At 62.3% G+C, this 10,873-nt stretch overlaps 2 protein-coding genes across 6 annotated transcripts in view; both read left to right on the forward strand.

Moving 5' to 3' along the window:
* Positions 1-3,095, forward strand: part of STIMATE (STIM activating enhancer) — a 38,130-nt gene extending 35,035 nt beyond the window's left edge. For 4 of the 5 annotated variants that reach the window (XM_036878270.2, XM_036878264.2, XM_036878269.2 and 1 more), the window contains 3 exons: positions 40-117; positions 784-933; positions 2,431-3,095. In XM_036878270.2, coding sequence (XP_036734165.2) covers positions 40-117; positions 784-933; positions 2,431-2,547 — 345 coding nt within the window. In that variant the 3' untranslated portion in view covers positions 2,548-3,095. The remainder of the gene's footprint in view (positions 1-39; positions 118-783; positions 934-2,430) is intronic. The other variant, XM_036878271.2, reaches the window with a different exon arrangement.
* Positions 3,096-7,220: 4,125 nt separating this feature from the next.
* Positions 7,221-9,008, forward strand: MUSTN1 (musculoskeletal, embryonic nuclear protein 1). The gene is made up of 3 exons (XM_036878272.2): positions 7,221-7,466; positions 8,427-8,559; positions 8,714-9,008. The coding sequence occupies exons 1-3, from the start codon at positions 7,458-7,460 to the stop codon at positions 8,818-8,820; spliced, it is 249 nt and encodes an 82-aa protein (XP_036734167.1). The 5' UTR covers positions 7,221-7,457; the 3' UTR covers positions 8,821-9,008.
* The last annotated feature ends 1,865 nt before the right edge of the window (positions 9,009-10,873 follow it).

Below are 10,873 nucleotides of genomic sequence, written 5' to 3' on the forward strand. Positions count from 1 at the left end.
GCGGCCCTCCCCGCCTCACCACGCCTGCTTCCCTTTCAGGTGGCCCTCCTGAACCCCATCGAGAACCCAGACCTGAAACTGGCCATCGTCATGCTGATCGTCCCCTTCTTTGTCAATGTCAGTGCCCTGCTGCCCCTCAGCCCAGTCTGCTCCCTGCCCCTGATGCCCCAAGTCCTGAGTGTGACAGCACTCACTGTCCCCGGGTCCTTCTGTGTGGGCATTCGCCACCTCCCGTCCCCACCCTGGGCCTGAAGATGGCAGGATTGCTTCCTCCCGGGCAGCCCTGCTCCGGGGCCTCCGTGCAAGGTGGAGGGTCAAGGTGGAGGGTCGGGGGACTCTGTCCGCCCTCTCCACCAGGGCTCCCACCAAGGAGTGCGCTTCCCATCAGCACTCCTGAGCACAGAGCCTGGAAGCTCCCGAGCATGCGGGCTAGGAGGGAGGCACAGCGGGGAGGCCCGGCCTCGGGTGGGCCAGCGGTGCTGGCAGCTGCGAGGAACCGGCCCTGAGTCTGGAGACCTGGGGCCCAGGCCCTGCTCCCGCAGCACAGCCGCAGCACAGCCCCGCCCGAAGCCCTGGGGCGGGCAGGGCAGGGATTTCCTGGCTCCTCCTCTGATAAGAAAAGGGAAGCAAAGGAAATGGGGTTTGGGAGTGTGTGTCTAGGATTCCTGGAGAGCAGGCGCTGGGGGAGGTTTTCCTTCCTGCCGCTCTGGGTGCTGCAATCTGGAGGGGGTGGGGGGCTGCTCTGGCCTCCCCCAGAGTGACCTGCGCTCTCCCGCCCCCCAGGCTCTGATGTTTTGGGTTGTGGACAATTTCCTCATGAGAAAGGGGAGGACGAAAGCCAAGCTGGAAGAAAGGGGAGCCAACCAGGACGCGAGGAGTGGGAGCAAGGTCCGCTACCGGAGGGCCGCGTCCCACGAGGAGTCGGAGTCTGAGGTGGGCTCTGCTGAGGCCCCTGCCCTCCGGTTGGCACCTGTGCTCTCAGCACCTGCCAGGGGAGGGAGAAGAGGCCAATAGCCCGGTCCAGCCGGATGGGTCCTGTGGCCCCGTGGGAGGGCATGGAACACCCGGCGGGTGCTGGCCTCCAGCAGCCGGCAAGGACTGGCCATTGACCTTTGAGCATTAAGGTGTTTGAATCCCTGCCCACTCCTGAAGAGCAAGGAGGTGTTGGCTTAGCCAGCTGGCAGGAGGTCCGGGTAGCCAGACCTCCCAGACCTCGTTCCTTATTTTCAAGTTTCCTAGTTCAGAGGTTTGGACCTGAATGGGACTGGTGGCTATTACTAGGGGCATGGAGGCAGCCCTCAGCACTCCCTCTGCACCTCTGTGTGCCGCGGGGTGAGGCCGCAGAAAAGGCTGATGCTCTTCCCCAGAGACACCGCCAGCCGTGTGGGTGAGGTGGGGCGAATGCCGGAGACCTTGTCACCGCATGCCAACCAGCTCTGCGGCAGGTGCTAGCAGGCCCTGTGCAGACCCTAGGGCAGCCTGTTGGGCTCTTGGGGGCCGCCTGGAGGGCGGTTGACCCTGAGCAGATGAAGGGACAGAAGGGGAGCCTGCATCTGCTGTAGGGGCCCCTGGAGTCGGCACAGGGCCTGTCGTGTTGGAGCTCGGTGCCCGCTGGGTGAATGACAGCATCACCGGCAGAGGCAGCTGCTCGTGAGCAGTCATGGTCACGTGGTCTGACATCTGGCTAATGTGAAATTCACGGTGGCCAGAGCAGCATAAGTTCCAGAGGGTGGGACAGAATGACAAGTGAGGTACGGGCGCAGGTCCGAGCCGGGTGGACGGGGTGCTCTGTGACCCGGGCTGAGGCAGGGAGCCAGAGAGCCCTTGACGGGGGACGGGACTGGGCGGGAAGCCCCACAGAGGGGTGGTCCCTGAGGTGGGGGGGCAGGACGAGCTCGGGCCCCCTGCACAGCTGCTCAGAGGCCTGAGGGGCCAGGCCGGGGGTGTGGCAGGTGCCCAGTGACCCAGAGTATTCGCCTGGACTTCCGGGGCACACGGCTCCGTTGTTTTGAGGGGCTCGGAAAAGCAAAGGGCTAAGTTACAAAGTTGGCTCAAAGCAGCTGCTCTGAAATGCCCCTGCCTTGGGTTGCCCCGTGTCAGGACTGGGCTTTTTTTGCCAGGCTGACCTGAGGCTGCCGGCCCTTGCTGAGTTGCCTTAATGCGGGTTCAGCCCCGGCTAGTGGGTGGATGGAGGAGTGGGGCACACGCAGAGGGCAAGGGTGTGGACTCGGTGCTGGTTCCAGTAGACCCTGAATGTGCTGGGAGGGAGTGAGGTCTGGGGTGGGCCAGCGGCCTCATTCTGCAGAGGGGCCTCCCCATTCTCTTGTAAAGACCTGAGGCCGCCCGGAGGGGCTGGCACCCTGTGCGAGGGTTGGGGGCAGAGGAAGGCCTGCTGGCCGTGACTCAGGCCACGCCTGTCCCCTGCCTCAGATCCTGATCTCAGCTGACGACGAGATGGAGGAGTCAGACGCGGAGGATGACCTCCGCAGGCCGCCCCCGCCGAGGCCTGCCAAGAAGAAGAAGCACCTCTTTGGGCTGCCTGTGTGACATTCCTCCGGGGTCGGGTTTGGGGGCCCAGCAGCTGGCCGCTCTGCCGCCCCCTCCCTCCCTCCTCCGTCTGCCCCTCCTCTTCTACCTCCGTCCTCTCTCTGTCTGCTCACTCCCCGGCTACTGTGACTCGAGGGGGGCACGAGCCAGCAGCGGCCAGGGCACCTGGAGGTCCCTACCCGCCCGTTGCACTACGAACACTGACCAAATACGCAAGCGAGGCGTCTGTTTGCGGCCGTCCTGAATGGTGTGGTGAGGGAGGGACCCAGAAGCCACCCCGTGTCTGGCTGGGTGGCGCTAAGGAAGAAAACCCCACACAGACGGTGGGTGGGGCCTTTCCACGAGGCTCAGGGGCCGGGAAGATGTAACGTTTGGGGCTAAAAGTCACTCGTTGACCAAGTTGGAACTGCAATGCTTTCTTATTCCAAATGGCTTTTGTAACTTGATTTCTGAAGCCGGTTTTATGAGCTGTCGCAGTGTTAATGTTTTTTGAGTATGTGTTTATTTCCTATGGGACTAATGGGCAAAACATAGATTTTTAAGTCTTCCATATGCTGTTGACTTTTATATTTTTAAGTTATATTTTCATACTATTGTATTTAAAACTCTTTTTAATCCCCAAAGAAATGGGTTTGTTTGCCTTTCATGGGATGTGGGCTGGTGGGAGAAGAAATTTGGGGTTTCCTACTTGTACCATTGCTAGGTAATCCGCGAGGAGATGAGGTGAATGGTCCCGGTGGAGGGAGGTGGGCTGTTACCCAAGTCGGCACGCCCGGTGTCCCTGGCCGGAGCAGGGGGTCGCTGGCCTGCACAGGCGCCCCGGGCGCGTGGAGCAGGAAGGCTCTGCTCCAGGCCCAGCTCCGTGGCGTTCCTGCTGGCAGACTTGAGGTCTTAGTTAGAGGCGACCAAGGAAAGATCCTAGAAGGTCTTTGTAAAGTCGGAGAAACTGAGGCTGTGGGCCACTCCTGGGTGTCCCTGCCTTTCTTCAGAGCCTCCATCTGAAGTTTACAACGCCGCCTCCGACTCCTCGCCCCCAGTATGGCCTTCACCCAGCCTGTGGACGGGCTTCAGGACCCATGGCCACCCCCGCGTGCCGTCCTGGTGGTGCGCGCTTGTGCACACAGTCTGGAGAAGGGCCTGCAGACCATGACCCTGCTTCCCCAGGCTCTGGAGCTGTGGGCGGCCGGGCAGGAGGCAGGCGGAGGGTGGGCGCTCCTCCCATCCATGGGCAGCACGAGGGTCTTCTGCCCCCTCCTCGGTACCATGGGGATGGGCTAGCGTGGCACCTGTGCTGCTGTGAGCAGCAAGGCGGAGTAGCCCAGGGGCAGCTGTGGACATGGAGGAGCAGGGAGGCACCCCTCCCGGGTGTGGGCTGCAAGTGGGGTGGGTGTGGGGAGACCACGCTGCCCAGAACCTTCTTAGACCCACCTGAAAGTGTGCCTCACTTAGCAGACTGGGTCTGAGCCCAGCTGTGAAGCCAGACATCCGGGGCCTGTCCCCTGCCTCTCACAGCCCCGCCTCTCGGTCTCCGGGAGTTCAGAAGGCGGAGGGGAGCCGGGCTGTGACTGTGGCCCGGGCGGTGTGCGCGACGGTTAATGGGATTGCATGCTCTCCACCGCTCCCACCCCCCGTCCCAGCTGTGTTAGCGGGTGTCCCTGCCAAGGGGTGGTGTTTGGGAGGACCAGGGACTGGCATTGCTCCTCGGAGATACCAGCCCTTGCGGCCTCGCTGACACCCCCCTCCTCCTCCTCTGGGGTCAGTTCAAGTGCACCGTGCCTGCAGCTGCCTCCCGACCTCCCTGCGCGCGAGGTTGGAGCTCTTGAGCCTTGAGCTCTTGATGTTTCGAGCTGGGGACAGTGTGGGCCACAGACTATGACAGACAGAGGCTGAGTTATGCAAACCTCAGAGGACCTGCTTGTCTCAGGGCCTGTCCCGCCACCTCCTGGGCAGCGGGTGGTGGCCTCTCCCTGTGCCCTGATTTTCAGTCAGGGCTTCAGCCTCTGAGCATAGTTGTACGGCTGACTAGCAGATGGATGTCTACAGGGTGTCTGAGCACAGAGGGCCTGCGGGGGGTGGGGGCCTGCACAGCGAGGCCTCTCCCTTCCCCTGTGGGTGCGCATGTGGGTACACACATGCTCAGGGTCTGTGTCCGCGGGAGTGCCTCCTGCAGGCCCTGGGGGCTGCTCCGTGGTGTGCTGCCCCAGAGCAGGTGGGCCATGGCCAGGGCTGTCCCTGAGCTGTCCTCCCGCCACCACCTGCTCCACGGGGCCTTGCAAGGTGCAGCCTTTCACCTGGTCACATGGCAGGTGTCACCATGCTTGAGAAACCATGGGACACCAGATACTGGGCGCCACCCACGTGATGGCCCAAGTCTGCCTGCCCCTTGGCCAGGCGCCCACGATGCAGCCTTGTGTTCAGGTCACGGGCAGTTTCCCATAACCACGGAAATGACCCGATGAGACAGAAACGTCATCTGAATGGAGGAGATCCTCGTTGTCCTCATTTCCTTTTGCTGCCAGTGGGATGTCAGTGGCCTGGAAGGATGTCGGGAGATCCCAGGTGGCAGTGGCTTCTTGGTCCACTCAGCCCAGGGACTGGCATGGCGGGTCTGACTGACCCTGCAGGTGTGCTGGTGGCCCCGTGCCTGGGGCTTTCCCTTGTGTCCCCTCCCAGCAGCAGGGGGTCATGTGTCACTGCCCGCCTGTCCTGCCTCCGAAGGCCCTACTTCAGGGTAGGCCTGGGGTCCCCATCTCTGGGCTGCCCACCCAGAAGCCTGCAGGGAGTGGCAGCAGCTGGCAGCCCCTCTGCCCTCCCAATGGCAACTCCTAGGCCTTTCTGCAGCCAGACCAGCACGGGTGGCTCTGGGAACCTGCCTCTGCCAGTAGCCAGCCTGTGGGGAAAGTCTCCACACTTCAGCAGGGAGTGGAGAGCTCTTGGTCTTATCTTCTGAAACACGGGCAGCTCCGAAGGGCTCTGCTCTGGTGTGGGACTCCAGTCTGACCGCCATTGGCACCCGGAGTGCCCGGGCTGATTTGGTTTGATTTGATTCCGCTTTGTGTGAAGTTTAGGAGCAGTCGTGCTCATGTGAGCAGACCGTGGCCTTCCACGGCCGTCCCGGGTGTGGTGTGGTTCACAGAAACCCATTTTTGAAATGAAAGGGAATATGGTGTGCCAGCACTGTAAAGTACCTCATAATAAAGTTAGACATCACAGTTTTGTAAAAAAGAAGCCATCGCTTCTGTGGTTGTTGGTTGTGTGTTCGGTGGAGTTGAAACAGCCTAGCGGAGCATAGCACTCCCCCAGTGAGTCAGAAGGTCCCCCTGGAAACAGAGAGAGAGTGAACCTAGTACGGCCTCATGGTGGCCTTGGGGGCCCAGGTCTGCCGGGGAAACACCAAGCGCACACTGCGTCCCTGCTGACGTGAGTAGAAAGCGGCTCTGCCTCTGCCTGGGGCCAGCGGTGCTGGGGAGGTGGGGCGCTAGAGTGAACATCTTTGTCCCTGTGGCCACAGAGCTGGAGGGCAGGTGACCCCAGGCCAAGCCAGCGTTTGGTTTGGTTTGGTTTGGTTTGGTTTGGTTTGGTTTGGTTTGATTCTGCTTTGCATGCAGTTTAGGAGCAGGCGGCTGGGCCCTCGGAGGCTGGGCCTGCCCTCAGGGCCCCTCAGCCTCGGAGTCCTGGGTCTGCGCCCGCAGCTGTCCGCGGGCATTCCTCATGTCAGCACTTGTCTCCGATGGAGCCTGGCAGTGCTCACGTTGGCCTCTGGGGCCAGCTGGCCAGGGGGGATTGGGCTGGGGTATGTGTGTGACACCAGTGCAGTGGCGTTCAGGACAACCAGATGCCAGTGCCTGCCTGGGTTCCGTCTGCCTGGAGCCTTCACGGGTAAAAATAATCACCACAGACTGGCAGGGAGCTTGGGCATGTCTGACCCAGTGGGCGGGTGCTGACCTACCCACATCCCCGCCCCGCACCCAGCCCAGGCCTGCTCTGCCGGGTGCCCCTCGGCTCTTTCCTGCAAGGATGGGGTATTGGGAGATAGCAGAGAACAGAGTGGCCTTCAAGGGAGCCCTGCACCTGTCCCTGTCTTCACAGCTCAATGCCTGGAGTGGCTTTGGTCTCACCACACCCCCCAAGTGTCCTCAGCTAGGTGCCCCCCAGCATCCTCATCCCAGAGGCATGGCTTCCCCTGGTCCTCCTGGGCGCTCGCCCCCTGCTGCTTCATCCCTGTGCTGAATGCGCCCTGGGAGCTGGATGGAGGTGGAACCCCCGGGAAAACATGCTAGAAGTGCTTCCGAGGCTTCCCCTGGGCTCGTTTTCTCCAACGGGGGGCAGCCTCTGTGCTCTGGGGCCATGGGGGGGCGCCAGTGAACTCGCCAGGAGCAGAGGCTCCCAAGCATCCGGCATCAGACACGGGACGCCTCTGCTGTGCCGCAGTGCAAGCATAGAAATCTGAACTCTAGGGAAGGGGTAGAGGAGAAAAACAAGCTCAGAGCAGTCCGGCCTGGCTCAGGGACACCCCCACGTGGGACTGGACTAGCACAGCGGACAGCTCAGACTGCTGCACGCACATTCCAGGACCCACGCCATCAACACCGAAGTCACTGGCCGTCCCGGCACCTCCCATCAGAGCAGCTGTCCCCGGGAGAGCAGGGTCTCCCCAGCTGCCGGCTTTGACCAGGGCTAAAGCCCCCCAGGCGGCAGTGCTCAGTCAGCCCCTGTCATCTCCAAGAATAAACTCTGAAGCTACTGGCTGTGTGGACCTGAATCACCAGGGAGCCTGCTGGAGGCGGGGGAGTGACTGCCCGGGCAGCCAAGTGGACTATATAAGCCCCAGAGGGCTGGGCGCTGCTCAGCTCCCATCCACCAGCTACTGCCTGCCCGCAGCTCGTTCAGAGTGGTTCTCAGCACCCACCATGTCCCAGGTAGGAGGGCCAGGCACCGACCGTGTTGGTGCCTGGGGTGGGGTGGAGGGCCTAGGAGGCTGGGCTCGGGGAGGACAGCCCCAGGCCCCAGCCTGCTGATGGCTCTGTTATCTGGGGTTGGGCAGGGGAACGTGTGTGGTACTTCAGCTCCCAGATCTCTGCGTGTGTCTGTGTGAGGGACAGATTACATGTGTGGAGTTGTGGAGTTTGGGGTGTGTGCACTCGTGTGAGGCTGGATCTGTAGGCGTACAGCTATGCCCAGGTGCCCACTCAGCACTGCCATCTGCAACTGCGTAGTGAGCTGCCCTGGGTGCCCAACCCAGGCTCAGGGACCAGGGAACCCCGCCCTTGCCTGCCAGGCTTGGAGATAAGGCCTCAGACTTGTGGGAACCCGGGGAGAGGGGTGGGGCGAGCACCGAGCCTGGGGGTCCCAGCACTGCAGGGGCAGACCCCAGCTGCCAAGGGGAGCACTGTCTCTGCTCCCTGCTCCGTGGCTGGGCTCCAGCATGGACTGTGACTTCACGGGCATCTGGTGCCTCTTCCCTGTTCCCACCGCAAAGCACCCAAAGTACATTCTGGCCGTCTTCAGGGACAGAGGCAGTTCCTGAAGGACCCCACCACCCAGTGAGCAGTCTTGGATTTCACTCAAAGCCTAGGAATTCAGCCTCAAAGCTGGTTCCTTTCTTCTTTGCCCATGGTGCCCAGGCCTGAGCTTGGCCAGGCAGACAGGGCGTGAGGCTACTGCAGCTCCAGCCCCAGAGCTCCCAGTCTGGGAGGACAGACAGACATGGGCTCGGGGGTGAAGTGTTGTCAGGAAGGCTTCCTGGAGGAGGGGTGGGGCCTTGACTTGGCTGAGTTCAGTGAACAGGGAAGAGGGGTCTCAGGGCCAGGGCACAGAGGTGGAAAGGGGACTCAGCCTCAGGACCTCAGGTGCTAAGATGAGGCCCTGGGCTCCCCAAGGCTGATGCCCCGGAAGCTCCCATGAGGAAGCAGCGCCCACCCGTGAAGGAGGAGGACCTGAAGGGGGCCCGTGGGAACCTGGCCAGACAACAGGAGATCAAGTCCAAGACCTACCAGGTCATGCGGGAATGCGGTGAGTGTCCCTGGGGCGGTGGGCATACCAACGTGGGTCCGAGGGGAAGGTGAGGGACCCCCAGGGCCTTTCCGAGTCCAGAGCTCCGGGGCTCGGGGTGACCCCCACGGGGCCTTCCTGGCAGGCCCCTGACCATGCTTCTGCCTCCCCACAGAGCAAGCTGGTGGCACCGCCCCGTCAGTGTTCAGTGGCAGCCGGACCGGCACTGAGACGGTGTTTGAGAAGCCGAAAGCCAGGCCTGCCAAGAGCGTCTTTGGCTGAGATGTGCCCACCACTCCCCTCCCATGGCGACTCCTAGACGCAGAAGCCTTCCCACCGGCTCCTAATGGCACAGGCACCTCGGCTGCCACCTCGCACCTGCTGGGACTGCTGCTTTTCCCCCAGGGCCTCTGCAGGAGCCTGTGCACAGCACCAATAAAGAGGAGGCCCAGGTGGCCCTGGCATTTGGAGGGTGTTGTCTGGTTATGGGCCATGGCCACTGAGTGCAGGGAAGCGGTGGGGGGTGTTTTATACCCTACTCGGGCTGTCGGAAGGGTCCCCGAAGACAATGCAGGTACCGTGTTGGCCACCACCACACACTGGGAGCAGCCTTGGACATGGAGACCTGGTGCGGGCCTGTGTGACTTCAGACCGGTCTCCTCTTCCAAGTCGGTTTCCCCTTCTGTATGACCAGGGAGGTGAGCCTGTAGCCTAAAACAGGCCACAGTGACACTGCTCAGAGGCGAGAAGGTGGGAGCCTGGGGTCCAGCCCGCCCCCTGCCTTCACGAAGCCATCGATGGAGATGCTCTGGGAACCCCAAGGCTCTGTGGGACCCAGGGACCTCAAAGCTGCCTCCCCAGCGCCCTTGCTCCTGCTGCCTCCTTGCCAGCCTGCATCTTTCAAGGGCAAAGCCTGCTGGAGGCTCCTCTCTGGCCAGGGGCAGCCCACTGCCTGACCTCTCTCTGCCCCACTCCCCTTGCCGCTCCCATGGCTCATGGGACGCTGGGCTCCTGGCTGGCATGCAGGTCTCCCCTCTGCAGGCCTGTGTTCCCTATGTGCATCGGGCTCAAGATTCAGGGGACCGCAGATGCCCTCCTGCCAGCTATGACAGCCAGAACACAGGCAGTGCAGGGCTGGACTGGCAGGCCTGGGCGCGCTGTGCCTGGCTCCCGGACGATGCCCGCAGGGGACCCTGCCTGTCCCCTGGCCAGGTGGAGCTGGCTGCTCCAAGGCTTTCCCACAGTCTCGCCCAGCCCAGCCTCCTTATATGGCCGATTCCAGCCCGGCCAGGCTCCCTGCCCTAAGGGTTCAGCCGTCCTGTGGGGACTGGGCCTGGGCTCCTAGGGGAGGCTCTTCCCCAGATTGCTGAGCGGCTGGGAACCCCCATGTAATCCAGTCATATCCAGAGCCAAAGGGTGTGCAGTGTAGACGGGCACAGATGAGGCTTCTGGCTGTCATCATACTAGGGAAGAGGGATGTTTACTTGCAGCCAGAGGCGCAGCTCCAGGGTCTGTGACGCCCCCCTGGGGCCCAGTGCTCCTGGCAGGCACTGGCGGATGCAGGGCTGATAGACAGCCAGTTCCCAGCCACGGGAAGCCGGTCACCACCCCGGCCCCAGCCTGGATGGCTGCCTCCCCTCCCCTGATCAGTGTGCCTCTAGGGCCCACACTGCCCATTCACTCCACCCTGGCCTCCAGGCCCCCTTTCTCCCAGAAGCTGCCCCCAGCCTCCTCTTCCAGGCCCTCCCTATTTCCCTCCGGCTGGGCTTACGGAGAGCCTGGTGGGTCACTTGTGTCCCCCAGCCAAGGGCTATTGTTGCCACGAGGTCCTTCTTCCCTGACCCAGGGACTTGGCCCCCAGCCACCCTTGGCTGAAGCATCGTTACCCCACTTACGAGCACAGACCCAGGAGGCAGGCTGTCCCAGGGCCGCTGGGGACAAAAGCACCAGATGTGTCTGGATACCCTGATATTTGTTCACTGTATTTCTACTTGATTAAAAGAATACGGAACAAAGTCACTGGTAATGCCCCCATGTCCTGGGCTCGTGGCGGCCACACTGCCTCGGCGCTGGTGATCGGTGTGTGCCTTTCTCTAGCCATGATGTGTGGGGCCCCTTGGCCTCCACGCGGCCACCCCTTCAGGAGCCCCGCTCTTCTGTCCCATGTGTTCCAGTAACTCCCCAGCAAGACATCTGGGCCCAGGGGTGGGCATCTGCATGGCCGTCGGTTTGTATTGCTGAAGTGCAGGTCTTAGGGGGCCTTGCTGGGGTGGAATCAAGAACCCTAGCTAGATTAAGGGGGCCCGAACAGCAGCTGGGACGCCAGGAGAGAGAA

The sequence above is a fragment of the Manis pentadactyla genome, chromosome 1 (genome assembly GCF_030020395.1).
Source record: "Manis pentadactyla isolate mManPen7 chromosome 1, mManPen7.hap1, whole genome shotgun sequence".
Classification (NCBI taxonomy): domain Eukaryota; kingdom Metazoa; phylum Chordata; class Mammalia; order Pholidota; family Manidae; genus Manis; species Manis pentadactyla.

Coding starts and splice junctions, on each gene's coding strand:
- MUSTN1 (XM_036878272.2), top strand. Junction 8,560..8,713: donor CCAGGTCATGCGGGAATGCG/GTGAGTGTCCCT, acceptor GCCTCCCCACAG/AGCAAGCTGGTGGCACCGCC.